The sequence below is a fragment of the Vanellus vanellus genome (genome assembly GCF_965231255.1).
Source record: "Vanellus vanellus genome assembly, chromosome: 3".
Classification (NCBI taxonomy): Eukaryota; Metazoa; Chordata; class Aves; order Charadriiformes; family Charadriidae; genus Vanellus; species Vanellus vanellus.
The window spans coordinates 1,326,916-1,341,489 of NC_138907.1; the positions used below are offsets into that span (position 1 = coordinate 1,326,916).

Sequence of the window (14,574 nt, forward strand, 5' to 3'; positions counted from 1 at the left end):
TGGACCCTGCAGATATACTGTTTGTATATAGATACATACAAATATATATGTATAGTTATAAATGTGGGGAGAGAGTAAAAGTATACCGGTGTGTTCTTCATTCACCAGGATGGTGTCCTATAGTAAATTATGATATGCCGTACGTATGCAATAATATGGACTCTGTATAATAAAGTAGGATGAATAGATTTCAATTCAGTTGTCTAAACAGAGGCATCTAGTGTTGTTTGGGATGCCCCAGGGCATCCCTCCTGACCTCCAGCTGTTGTTCCAGGAAGCCGCAAGTCTCCCGTGGATCCTGTGTCATAACTGCCAGCCCAGTTCGGATGGCCCAGATACCCTTAGGTGTCTCAAATGGCTCTCGGGACTGGGCAAGCAAAGCCCATGCTGCACACACAGTTTTGTGTGTGTTGTTAATCAAGATCTAAATCACATGGAAAATCTTTGTGTCCAAACCATAGCCAAGCGCCTTGTATAAACAACAGGCATGGGTATTCTTGATAATACAGGAATGGGTATTGATTTAAAGTCTGCAACCCTTTTACCATTTCTGAAAAAAAAAAAAAAAAAAAAAAAAAATCAGCTAGGAAACCCTAGCTGATCCTGTATGTGTGCCAAGTCAGGTGTTCGTTCCATCTCTACAGGTTTCCTTATATTTTCTGTTCCAGGGGATGGAGATTATAACTGGAGAGGCAAGACATGGGAATTATTTCAGGATGCATATCAACAAATATAGTATGGTAGATAGCATCACCTGCTTTTCAAAGGAACCCTTTCCTGTCTCCAACTACATTTGCTTGTATGGACAGCATGAGCGCCTTCTTAATGATCTTTATTATCGTTGGAACGAAGGGCAGATTACAGATCTTTACAGGTAAGACCAACTCAGCATTGTGCATAAAATCTACATTCTGGCAGAATTTTAGTTTTATTTTATAACGCTTTATCTTCGGGCTGCTTTCCCTTAGAACAAAAGATAGATTTTTTTTAAAAAAATATTTTCCGTTGTTTGGCAAAATTATCAGTGGTAATGCAAGCCCTGAAGAGCTTCCTGGAAAGAGCTCTGTGTCTGAGATTTTTTTGGAGAAGAGCAGTGGTTTACTTAACCATCTTTCATCTGAAAGAGCATTTCAGTATCTGTATAACTTTTGCTTAGAATATTCAGTAGGTTTAACACATTAAGCTGAACCTGAACAATCCTGTTTTCCTCAAGATTCATATCCAGAAGTCACTTTTAAAAGTCAGTATCTTTGTCACTTTGAATCAAATTTTTAAGCCAAAGGTTTCTAGGGAGATTTAAAATCACTCATGATGATAGGCACGCTCAACAACTTGCCTGCTTATCTGGTGATAAAACAAACCCAATAGACTGTGTTCTCTGTGTTAAGGGAGTTATTTTAACTTAATTTTATAGCTGGAGGCTGTGCCAGGACTCTGCATATTTAGTGGAGGCTCCCCATCCAACTTGTAGGGCTTTGCACCCGCCGCAGCCCTTTGCAGCAGTGAAAGAGACCTTGCAGATTTTCTGAGGTGTCCCCCAGCCTGCTGTAGCCGAGAGCAAGCGCAGGGCAGTCCTGGGGACAAGCTGGTCCAAGGCAAGGACTGAGGTTCTCTCAAGTGGTGGGAGAGGCTAAAGCACCTGGCTATTTCTAGCCAAGATTTATGCGCTGTCTCCTCTGAGAGAATTTTTCATTGCTTTTGGAAATGCAACCTTAATTAACAAAGTTGAGAGAGGAGTATCTGAAAAAAAATGTGACCTACCATATCTTTAATCTTCTGCTACTTCTACAGAGTTTTGTATCTTAAATTACCTGGCCTAAAAACCCAAACTTGTATTATTCCTTATGCCTCAGTGAAAACAAGTGCTTTGGAGGTCAAGCTTGATTTAACAAAAACCAACCAAACAAAAAAAAACCCCAAACAAACGAAACCCCCAAACCAAGATAAACACACACACACAAAAAACCCAACCCAAAACAAAAAAGACCCCCAGCATTTTCCCAGACCCCCAGTTTCATTGATGGGGTAAATTCTTTGAGCATGTGATTGAAGCAAGAGGTAAAGAAGAAATTGCTGATAAATCTTAATTTGATTCTCACTTTAAAAAATCCCTCACAAGTGGTGGCTTGGGAATCTAAACCGTCACAGATAGAGAAGTGCTGCATTACATAAGCTGCTTTGGAGACAGAAAGCCAAGCACAGGAACAAATGGCAAATTTTTATCATGATACAAAGCTGATAGTGGTGCCTTAAAAGTCTCCGGGTCTGATCGTATTATATTTATAACCGATACGAAGAAAAGCATAAATGGTAGTAAAATTTTCAGATTAAACACTGTTATTTAGGTAACAGTTTGCAAAAGTTTGTTGTAAAGGATATGCTGTGGTCCAAAATAAACTTTGTGTGATAATAGCAATCTACTGGTCCAAAATTCTGTGTGAATGAAGCACCTGATATCTTGAGACAGGGACTTAAGAGCCTCTGAATTCCTGTGCCTCTTTCTCTAGCTTTTGCACTTCTGCTGGTTTAGCGTCAAAAAGCTTCACCAGAATATGGATAAGGCATTGTATGCTGCTAAGGATGGAGAAATGAGAACGTCTGCTGAAATCAGGGAGGAGGGGGGGATCCAGCCAGGCCCTTCAGTTAATGACAAAAGATTGGTTTGTATGCTGTATTTTGAGAATAGTGGTATCAGCTGCTGTCTCAAAGGGTGAACTCCCCTGAAAAGGACTCAGGGCTTCATCAGGACTGGATGTGCAGCTCTCAAAATTCTTCTGATGTGTTTTGCAGTCCTCTTCCTGCATTCTCTCCTCATTCTAAATATTACAGCGTCTAACTCCTCGTTTTTTTTTTTTCTTCTTATCTTGTACTGAAAGACAGGATCAACCCAAACTTCATCTGTGAAGTTGAAAAGTTTCTTGGACAAAAATGCTTCTTTACAAATTTCATACTTTTGTATGCTTCTGCTGACAGGAGTGTGAAACTTGTGAATTATTGCTGCTACAGGGATTGATTTTGATTTATAGAAAATGTTGGTTTTGTCTTACAAGAGAGGAGTGGCACACAGCAAATGTGAAGTTCACATGAACGGTATATTGTCAATAGGTGTTAAGTAGAAACTGAAGGAGGATGACACAATTGTATGAGAGATGGGCTAAGACGACAGGTAATTTTCTTTCCTTGTCACAGCTGATGCTGATCAGCTAATACATTTTGAGCACTGGAAGAAACTCAATATTCAGGTTGTGGCAAGGTATCATCAGTCTTTTTCATGGTGTTACAATATGCAAACGCAGCTGTGACCTAATCTTTTCTATGAACCACAAATGCTGCCAGACACTTACACCTTTGTTGTTTGCCCAGATGTGGTTACAGTGTCAGTTGTTAGCAAGTTTTACACCAGTATCAACGTCTGGAAGAATAAATCATCTTGCTTTGGGATTTCTGCCTGCAACACAGGTAGCAGTATTTTCCTGACTTTGACGAAACCAGCATTTGTTCTCTTTCTCTCTGCTGCTGCACATTGGACATGTCGCCCAGCCCAAGGACCTCGGTGCACCTGCACTTACCTGCACTCTTGATAGCTACGCACACAGATTTTGAAGAGGTGAGACATTAACTTTCTGAACAGACAGCTTATTTCTCCGTGAGAGAAATTAAGAATGTATTAGCCTCCCTTGCTCTCATGATCATGGTAGGATCCCCACACAGTGCACAAGCTGATCGGCGGATTAAAAGTAAGATCAAGTTCTAAACGTCCACAGAGATTTTAAAAATCTCAGGAGAGATGAAGATCCCAGTCGTGATCTGTTAATAGGATGAGTCAGGCCGGTCAACATTGTAAGAGTGAGAGGTGCCACTTTATCTGACGGCAGCATATACGCTCACTGGGGGAGTCGTCAGCTCCTGCAAGGCTGCTTGTATCTTAACTGGTCTTTGCTTACCAGGATCGGAAGTTGTGTAAGGTCAGGGTCCTCTTGCATCCATGTACTCGTCGGCACCATGACCTGCACGTCCAGGTGGTCTGGCCAGGATCACTAGTGTGCCACACAGAGGGACACCTCTTATCAGGTCCTCATCACATCTCTTGAGCTCTTCTTAATTAGTGATGATGAACTAATTTTGGACTTGTCTTTTACAGCCTTTAGATGTGGATGTTGTTTGGGATCTTTTGCCTCATTATTTTATCTCACTTCTCATTAGCCTATGGCAAAATTCCTGAATTACAGTTGCCAGGTTTTTCTTATCTGGTTATTTTATTGCCTCCACTCCTGTTTTTCATCTTCTTTATACCTTATCTTTAGACAGGTTCGTTCCTTCTCTTCTTGCTATTTGGTCATTTGAATGAAATAACATATGTTGCTCTGTAGCAATTAACCTATGCTGTTCTTTAATCCTTGCTCGCTTATTTCTTGCGGTGGTTTCACACACATGCGTGTGCACACGCATACATTTCGATTCATGTCAGATTTGACATTTCTTTTACAAATGCCTATACAATGAGGAGGATGGATTCTCTAACTAGTTTACAAGGTGGGAGACAGAAGAGCAACCCACTGCAGTAAAGGAAGGCCCTTTGCAGTCAGCCAAGGCAGAGTGAAAGGACTAGTGAGAAAAGGATGAGACAGTGAGAGGAGGAAGCAAACTGCCTGTAATCTCCACCGAACGGTCCTAGCACAAAGCAAACTGGCACAGGAAATAGCTTCTTTCAGAAGGAGGCAAAGCGATGGAAAAAGGCTAGCAATATAACATAGGCTCATAATATCATATGTACAGTACATACACACCCACATAATACAATGTTATATACAATGTACATATACATGTACAATATACAGTGCTAAAACCTAGCCGTGAGAAGACTATCTGTTAGAAAAGCATTAAAATGAAACATGTTTTAGCATCTCTTGTGAGATGAAGATTGTCTTGAGGTTTTTATGTAGACAAAAAGTGGTGCCTGGTCGTCTTTTGGCAAGGAATATGAAAATGCACTTGTTGATTTCTATGTGTGTGTTAAAAAGAAAAACTTTTTTGGGTGGTGTTCACGTGGTCTGCAATGATCTCGCATAACCGTGTGAATACAAACCTGATGTTAGGACTGAATTTCTCTCTTTGACTTTGAGAAAAATCCTTTTAAACTAGTACACATCACACTTGCATCCACTTGCAGTATCTTCTAGCAAGATTTGAAGTGCCCTTAGTGAAAAGAAAACGTAGACTGTGGAAAATGTTGTGGTTTGTTAATTAAGCTTCTAAACTTGCTGGTTTGAAACATTCATTCCCCTCCTCCCTTCTTCATGCCTCTGTTTTGGGGAGAGCCTTCCTATAAGGCAAGGAAGTACAATGTTCTAATCTTTTGGTCTGCATTTAGATTTCCCACCATGGTATCTAGTTCCAGGAATGGACACAGTGGAACAGCTGTCACCTGGGAGCTAATTTATTTTTGTGTAGCATGCAAATTATCTTTTAAATAATTAGAGACTGTACCTAGCAATGAATTTCCTCACTGATTTGCGTTCAGTATAAGGGCTAAAAGTTAACCCCCTGATACCGGATTTCCTGACCATAATGTGCTAGTGCCATTTTCAAATTAGCAATAACAACAGGCCCTCAAGATTCAGCTAACTTGAAGAAGTAACCCCTTCCGGTTGTGCGCATGAAACTGCAGCTTATGCTAATAATGAGATAAATAACATTTCCTTTTGTTGTTCCATTGATTTTGGTGTGAGTTCAACGTGATTAAAAGCTGCAGGACTTGACGCACAACCAACTGAAAGATTGAAATCGCTTCTCTCGCCTCCTCCCTTCCCCCTACAGTCACTGTGCTTTGTGGAGGAAGCTAAGCAGGGTGGTTGGCATGCATCGCCCTACCCCTGGTGCAGGTCAGGGGGGTCCACCAGCGGCTGCTGTCCCAGCCTAGTCCCATGCCAGGGAAGGAAGCCCCTCAGCTCTAGATTTGCGAGACCAACAGTCCGACGCCCCCAGTTGCACTCGTACCGATTACGTGTATTCAGACTGCTGCCCTTTAAGACTTTTAAGTTCATACGTTTATCAGCCTAGCAAGCAGCAACCGAAAAAGCCAGCATAAATCATCTGACTATATTGCCACAGTCACTTGGCTACAGAATGCACTAGCACCCTTGAGAGCGTAAGCTTTTAGTGAGTTAGATACTCTTCCTCCATATTACAGTATTTTCACAGCTCCCTGAAAGCCTCAAATGCTTTTTGAATTTTTTTAATTTTTTTTTCAGGGAAATAATGCTTTTAGCTCTCATAATTAAACCAGCCAGCACTGTATCTGATGGGACTAAAGAGTTTTAAAGTTTCTTCTCCTTTCTCCTCCTTTAGCAAACAGGTACTATGGACATTTTTAAAGGAGGTCTCAGTGCAACTCTACCCCTGCACAGTTAAAATCAATGCTCCTCAGAATGCTTAGCTGCCTTGTCTGTGATCCCAGTGATACAGATATGAATGTGATAACAATAGATATTAGGCTATTTCAAAAATAGTTGCGTATAGTTAAGCTTTTGCAGCCATATTTAAGCCTGATGCTCATAGGCGTGAAGTACTCCAGCCTAATTCAGAGTAGCATCTGAGCAGGTTCAGTTCATTACTTAGCTAAACACGAATTTAAGAGCCAATGTTTTTGTTTCTACCTATGCAAACAACAGCTGAGGAAATAGGCTGTTAAGCCAGAAGATGACCACATCCAGTCAGGCAGCTGTCTCTTCTGACGGCACCACAGTGGGATGCACAACATCCCTTTGACTGTTTTATAGGATGCCAAGGTCTACTGGGCAAACTGTCAGGGCCTTGGACAGGCAATATTCACTGTCCAAGAAAAGTCTCATCCTCACTTGTCATCGTGCTACAAGAAAAAGGCACCATTGCCATCAGTGATGATCGTCGCCCTTCCATCTGCCTCATGCCACCACGGTCAGTGTACTCGCTCCATCTGGGCCTTCGGCCATTACGTTTCTGAGCAGAGAGGTCTTACAATGCACTTGTCCGATGTCAGGTCAGGCAAAAGCATAGGAACCAAAGACACGGTATTCTAAAGCTGAGGATTTTGTATACAAACCTTTTATGTCACCTGGAAGTTTAACAGCATTACTCCCTAGATTTGGAATCCACTTCAGGAAGGAGTTTCTGAAATTTTTATTAATTTCCCATAAGGCTGCATCTCAAAAAGGCTCAAGTGGAATTTGAGCACCCAAGAGTGAGGCTCTTTCCAACAGGGAATACTTCTTTTCAAGAGAAAAAAAAAAAAAAAGGCAAATTCCAGTAGGTTTCATATGAAGTGTTCCCTGTACCACACTCCTTCCCTTCCCTCGGAGATCTCCAGTGCTCGAAAGCCTTCAAATTCTTGCCATTGCTGTAGCAACAGATAAAAGAGGGGGGTGGGGAGAGAGCTCCAAAATATTTTTTTTTTCTTTTATTTTTAAGCGTATAGATTTGTTACTGGCCATCAGTGCTTCATACTGCTTCACAGAGGACGAATGGAACCAGCCAGTTACACCCTTTTGTATTCCCCCAAGACGAAGGCAACTGTAAGGCAGTTGCTAAGTTATGGAACGTGTCCACAGAGTGGTGGAATCTCCCTCTGCTGCATCTTAAGTACAAAATGGATAATTAGAGGGGTCTCTTGATACCTGGCAACCAAACGGATGCTCACTGGCATCATGTCTTTAATATGAGATAGAAGTACTTCATGTAGGCTTCATTTGGCGTTAATGAAAACCAAATCTACTAACATAATGCGTAAAGATCTGACTCGCTAGTTTCTAAAATACTTAAGTAGCTTATTTATCAAATTAGCTGTGAGTGGTTTTTTACTTGGGATTTTTTAATACTGTATTAATGAACTTGTTTTCAGTCACGGCCTACAGAAGATGCTGTAGCCATTAATGTGGCAGTGATACTGGTGACAAGGCAAAGGCGTACCGCTGTTGCATGACAGCGAGTGCAGCAAAGGCAGCATCACTGGAGGAAAGGCACAGACTTGGGCTGACAGTGATGAAGTGTCCTGTCAGGGGCAACATCGCTATGCCTCTGAAATGTTGTGTTGCGCAGCCATTCCTTTCTCAAGTTTCTTCTTGTACCTATTCACCAAGTTGACTCTCTGCGTAATGCTGAAGTTAGTAAGATGCTGTGTGTTAAGCACTTCTGGTATTTAATAGTTTGTAAATCATGCTGATAGACTAATGCATGGTGTAGCAATCAAAGTGTTTTGAATAGCACATAGCACTGAGTACTAAGTGCTCCGTTTATATTGTGTTTATATTTAGTTCTTACCAGAAATGTAGTTTTACTCATCTGTACTTACTACGCTTCCGTTTGCATCATAGAACCATCTCGGTGCACACAGGCTGGACGTTCAGATTTTGCTGTGATATATATGTAGGGCTTTCTAGCTAAGCGCTGAGAAGTGTTACAGGGTCAGTCCTGTGAAGGAGTCGGAGAAGTCAGCATGTATTTTAAGTGACAATTAGCAGAGAAACCTTACAGGCACACTCATCCAAACTGAGCTCAAAAAGACTTTGTTACTTTTTTCCTTTTTAATAACTCGGGTTTCCAGCATTTTAAGGACTTGTCTAACTCACAATTTGTCTACCCTGCATAGTGGTCTCAAGTAGCATCATGAGGAGGATGACCTTGCCACTGTTCATCACGTAGTTGCACATCTATTTGCAGCAAGATGCAGGTGCACTCTGAGTGCCTCCTCTCCATTGCAAGCTTTGGGCTTCTCCAGAGCTGGCGTTTATATGTGTCCGCCAAGCTGCAAGGGTCAGTTTGGGGACTGATGATATGAGAGGCCAGGTCCGTAGACAGAAGTCCCCGTTGGCAGACATTAACCAGAGGCTCTTAGGCAAGTAAGCTTTGGGAGGGTGGCTCATGACTCTGGGAATACCTATGCATGGGACAAAAATTACAGTGGATTTTGCTGAAGTGTAGCGACAAAAGAATTTTTTTCCCAGTGCCAGAATAGCAGATCGGATTCAGTGCTCACATATGAAGGAAACGGGCAACTTACACACGCATAGATCTGTGGTGATCCACCCCAGGTGTTTGTTATAGCATCTGCATTCACTGCTGTTAGCAAGGCGACACGAAAACAGGCTGGTGCTCCTTTTCCTGCATGCAGCCTGGCCGTGGTGGGTGTTGCCGTCCAAGAGGCTAAGCACCCTGAGAAAAATGAGGGATACTCTACACAAAGTGGCACAGCTTCAACAGCAACAGGTACCGATATGCAATAGGACATAAGGCTGCCAAACATGCAACAGAAATACATAAAGGGAGTCAAACTCCCTTTCCCTAAGGTGCTTTGGAAAATTGCACCCAGAAACTATAAAAGTGAGTAATATCACTGGGTGTTTCCTTAGCTGTCCTCTTCAAACCCTTTCATTTATGCTCACATTACATTTTTTTGTATTAGCTGTACAAACTAAATGCTCAAAAATATTTTGAGCCGTATGAACAAGTTTTACTTATTTTAAAGTAACCATTTAGATCTTTTCTACTTAAGCTCAATTCACACATCATAGTACCATTTACATTAGGCTAAAAGTGTTTTATTAAGCAGTGTCATTTAATGAGAGCTTAAGCAGAAACACCACACTGGACTGTTTATTGATGCAACTCTAATAAATCTTACGATATAACAAATTAAGGAAAAAGAAGAACATTTGTTTTCCATATTATTTTTAAAAGGACTAGGTAAAGATATAAATTTGTTACTTATAGCCTGGATAATCAGTGATTACTTAAACCTAAAATGCAAGCTACATAGAAAAGCTGTTTTTAAACCAGACTTTTTCAAAAATGAAGAGTGATTGTTCATTAAGAGAAATACTAGAATGCACTGCTGTCTGGAATTTGCCGGATCCCATACCATTAGCACACCATGATTACATTTAAGGGATTCCACCTTAGGCTTTTGTTCATCATACAGACGGTGAGACTTATTTTCTGCAGGGATGAAAAAAAACAGAAAGGAAACGTGGCAGGTAGTGAGCATGGCTGAGAGGGACTAATGCTACTCAGTACACTTTACAGCCTAATTAGAAGAAAAATTGTGTGCTTTTTATGAAGAGATAGACGGGATAAGGAAAGAGGGACACATGAAGGGATATCAAAGCACTAACAGCTTTTTTGCTACCAGAATTAAATGCTAACCCCAAGGCGCACTGGTAAAGCGGTACTTGCATAGCAAATCAATATAAATGGTAGACCCCTTTAGGTGGCTTTAGATTTCTATATACTAATGTAGTTTGTAAGGAGCAGCTAACTTGCTAATGAAGAGCCACGTTACTAAGGAACCCCATGTCCAAATTAGTAAGGAAAGGCTAGTTGACTGAATCTTACCACATTAATTTGCAGTCGAACCTTGCTGATTCATATTAATAATTATGCAAACCATTATGAATGATTGAGCTCTGAATTCATAAACAAGTAATTGCGGAAAAGCAATCATTCCACTGCACACAGCGTATTTGTTGATTTTGTGCGTCAGATTTAATTTCCTTTTAATTGTTTTTCATAATACATTACGTGTGAAATATTGCTATGTGAAAAAATGCAGTAAAACTTATTTCAGGGTCAGCCATAATTTCCTCATAAAAAGAGCAGACAGCAATGTTTCTGTATAAATTTTAAAGAGCACAGAGTTTAGAAAGTTTAAAGAGCAGTTCAGTGAGAATCGACTACGCAATAACTGCTACTATGCAGTAAAGCATCTAAACTTTACCAAATACCAGTGCTGAAATAATGGAGAATATCTCTCGAGGACTGCAGTATCTCAACGTGAAGCACATCTTGCGAAGATCTGCTTTCTGATGGTGCCTCCAGGTAACGGCACTTTAATGTAACATTTCCAGGATATTAAAAATGCAGAAAACAGAAATGATTTATCAGTCGTGATGGATAACCGGCATTTGCAAAGTAAAGATGCGGGCAAGCGATACATAGTGGAAACCATGACCCACATCCCCCTGCAGTCAGCAGCTCTCTGCAGTAGCCCCAGTGAGGTTTTGGACTGGGCCCAGTGGGATCGGTATTGTCCTCTACGAGGTCTGGATTCAGCGGTCATTTTTCTTGAGCAAGAACTGCAAGATCAGTTGCGCTGCACTATGTTTTGCTATTGCAGCTACAGAAAAACGGGGTTTGCGAACTACAAGTTTTAAACCAGTTCTCTTCCAAAGAAAAGACATGGCGGGTTTGGTCATAGTTCTGTCAAAAGTGGTAAAAAAAGCATAGGCTTCCTTTCTATGATTTACTTATCAAAAAGTACAAAAGAAATGTCAGCCTGTAAATTAGTGAACGCTGTCATTATTTTGTAAATCTGCCCAAAGTAGTAAATCACAGGTTCATTGTCCGTAAGACTATTGATTTCACTAATTACTGGGTCAGAGCAGTAACAGGGAGTCCTAGATTAATGAATTTAACAGGAGTGACTAAAATGCATGGACAAACAGGTGTTCAGTGAGTAGAACTATAGAGCAAGGAGCTAAATAGCCTTCTTGCTACAGCCACGCTGTTGGTTCAACATTTGCTTGATTGTTCAGCAGTTGTAAGTGAATTTTAAGAAATCGTAAACCAGGGAACATTTTATGTTCTTTGTGATTAAGAACAATGCTTTCAGGTGGTGCTTTATGGGATTTTACACAAATGAGTCTTGCTTTTTACCTACATAAATGAGCTGTCTTTCAAAATTATTGGTCAGATGATATTTAGCAGGAAATGCTCAGTGGTTTTATTGATATTGTCTTTAAATTTGCATTTTATGATTCCTGGTCCAGCTGTGCAAGGTATATCTGGAAATACTCTATATCTTTTACTGGAATCACAATATCTTTGTAATTAAGACTCTTAAAAACATCCATATATTGTCCCCAAAACAACGCATCTTCTCTTTTCCTGGCAAGATGGGACATTTCTTCTTATGGGCACTTGCATTGGAGAAAACACTTTTGCTAATCTGCAAACTGTGTTTGGGAAGTAATGTCAAAATGACCTGGCAATTAAAATGGCATTGAATCCCAACCCACCGCAGTACTTTCCTCTCCCCACTCCCGGGAAGTGGAATTCCCGGCTCTTCATAGGCACTCCTGGCATAACTGTATCATACTCGAGCCCGTGTCAGCTGCTTCAATTTCATCTGCGTTTGTCCTTCTGGTTTGGTTCACGGTGTTTGTTAATAGCAGCAGCTTTCTTCTTACTGACTAGGTCGTGGCAAAACCAAGGAATGAGGTATACTGCAGCAAAAGCACACCAGCAGTTGGGTAGCTTTTTCCAGCATGTGCCAAAAGCACCAATGAGACGCTCAGCTTCCATAAACCGCCAGAGTCATTCAAGTTTAAAGAATCGAAATGTGCTAAGGAGTGACTTTGAATGTTCTGAGGTCTGAGTATTTGGGAATTGATAGAGTATCTTCCAGATGTAGCTGATGCAGGCTGGAGATTTTGTATTTCAAGCATTGCATTTCTTCTTAAAAAAAGAAATTTAAACCCAGAAAAATGGACATCCAGCTTGAAAATTCACTGTGTTGTACAAAGTGTGGGAAGCTAGAGAGAGGAAAGGAGACTCTACGCTACTTACAGAGATTAACAGAAGATTATCGGTGGCTCTGCCTTATATTGTGTACTAAAAAAATGTGTGCTGCTCTGCGTATGCTTACAGTGCTGGGTGATGGAAGATACGACTCTGACCAGAGTCGCAGAGTTTAATGGGACGTAAGGCAAGTCTCTAGTGAATTGTAGACTGCTTTGTGAAGAAACAGATGTGATTTCAAGAGATCTGTATTAATGATTATTTACAGACATTTAATGAAAGTTGCAGACAGATTCAAACCACTTTATAGATTGTCTGAGTTTCTGAACTTAGTTGTTTCCTTCGAGTTTATGTGTGTCGGTGAAAGAATGGGGATAGCAGGGATGCAAGGAGTTGAATTTGTTTCTTTTATTGCTTCCATAAAATCTTTGAGTAGCAAAAGAACGCCTACAGGCGCAGCATCCTCAAAATCTGTAGCTAATAACATGCCAGTATTCTGCAGAGGGATTTTGCAAAGGCACCGTCACCAGGAGCGTGTGCCCACCTGCCCTTCAAGCTTTTGAAAACCTTGTCCTGGTCTCACGGCAGAGAAGTCACCGGCAGCGCAGGTGAGGCAGCAGCGAGTGCCGGCTGCTTCGGGCTGCAGTTTAAATTCCCTTAACTGGATTCTACGCTAGAGCGCGGCGGTGTCGGCGTGTACACGCGCTCTGGTAATTTGATAAGCTCACCTGCAGGGAGGTATTATTCCACGTAGTTTAATGAGCCGTCAGGTCTGCATTCCCAGTGCATAAGGTGTGCCCACGGGCCTGTCCGCGGTGGCGCTGGTTATCTCTGCTGTCATCAGGCTCATGGAAGCAGCAAGAAAAGGAATGGAAGTAATTAAAAACATATTACAGTCCTCATACTAAAAAGAAAACCACTATTTCTCAGACTGTAATAATGAGATTTACTTTCACATTAAGAGGAATGAGAAAATCAGACCTTTTTTAAAAATTGGTTGCTGGGGTTTTTTGTCACGTTGGATACATTCATATCACTGCTTTCAGTTTCTCTTTCCACCAGTGACTTTTTTTTTTTGAGAGAGAGAGAGTGTTTTTCAGCTGAGATTTTCCAAGAAAAGCACCTGATATGAAATACATAAAGACAAAATCAACTATGGTCCTCAGAAGCCCATCTTTAATAATGTAAGTGGAAATTATTCGGGCCTTGCTTTGCTTCATTTTCATGAAGGGAAGTCCAGCTTGCTGAAGTTTGGAAAACTTCACAGTGGTGTGATAAAAGTGATCTGTATGAGTATTACAGTTATGCCAAGTTTGCAAATGATACAAGATTAGGTCTACCAGAGTAAATCGGCTCACTCTACAGATCTGGTCCTCACCTTTCTGCCGTTACTTTCTTGTGATGGCATTTAAAATTATTTATAAAAACTTCAATTATTGATTTTTGAAAAAGAATTGCTTTTTGTTTTGTTGTTGTATGAAGCGAGTGTGTTATTCTGAAGGTTTTTCATTCGATTTTCAAGATTTTCTGGCTTTAACATCTTGCTGTCTGTGCTACATCTCATGCTGTTAGACCAGACTTAGACGGCAGAAACACTGCCAGAGGTCAGTGTCAGGTCCTCGCTGCCTCTGCTGTAGAGTGCCAGGACATACCGCAGACTCAGAATGAGCTTCCACAGCGGCAGAAGCCCTGTTCTCTGAAAGCAGTGTGTAGTTGCAAATGAAATGGAGAATAAATACAGATAGCTCTCAGACAGAAAGCCATGTGCATGCGTACTCCATCTTTGCTTGCTAGCAGTGGCCAGCTTTGCCCATTTTATTTAATGCTGTATCTCTTGAAAAGGGAAAGATTCCATGTCTTTTGTCCAGGACACCACTAAATATTTTCCTCCTTCTTCCCTTTCATCTAATGTAGGCTACCCATCACAAATGAGGCAGAACAGACTTTAAATATTGTTTGTCAATGAAAGGCGAGACCAGCTTCCTAGCAACAAAAAGGATGTCGCTTATTGTCTTCAAAAGGAGA

General features: G+C 41.0%; 1 protein-coding gene across 1 annotated transcript in view; it reads left to right on the forward strand.

Annotated features, from left to right (window-relative positions):
• CFAP61 (cilia and flagella associated protein 61) overlaps positions 1–14,574 on the forward strand; it is a gene marked incomplete at its 5' end in the record, with an annotated part of 116,424 nt that overhangs the window by 87,705 nt on the left and 14,145 nt on the right. Inside the window, 1 exon segment of the mRNA XM_082480634.1 lies at positions 669–874. Coding sequence (XP_082336760.1) covers positions 669–874 — 206 coding nt within the window.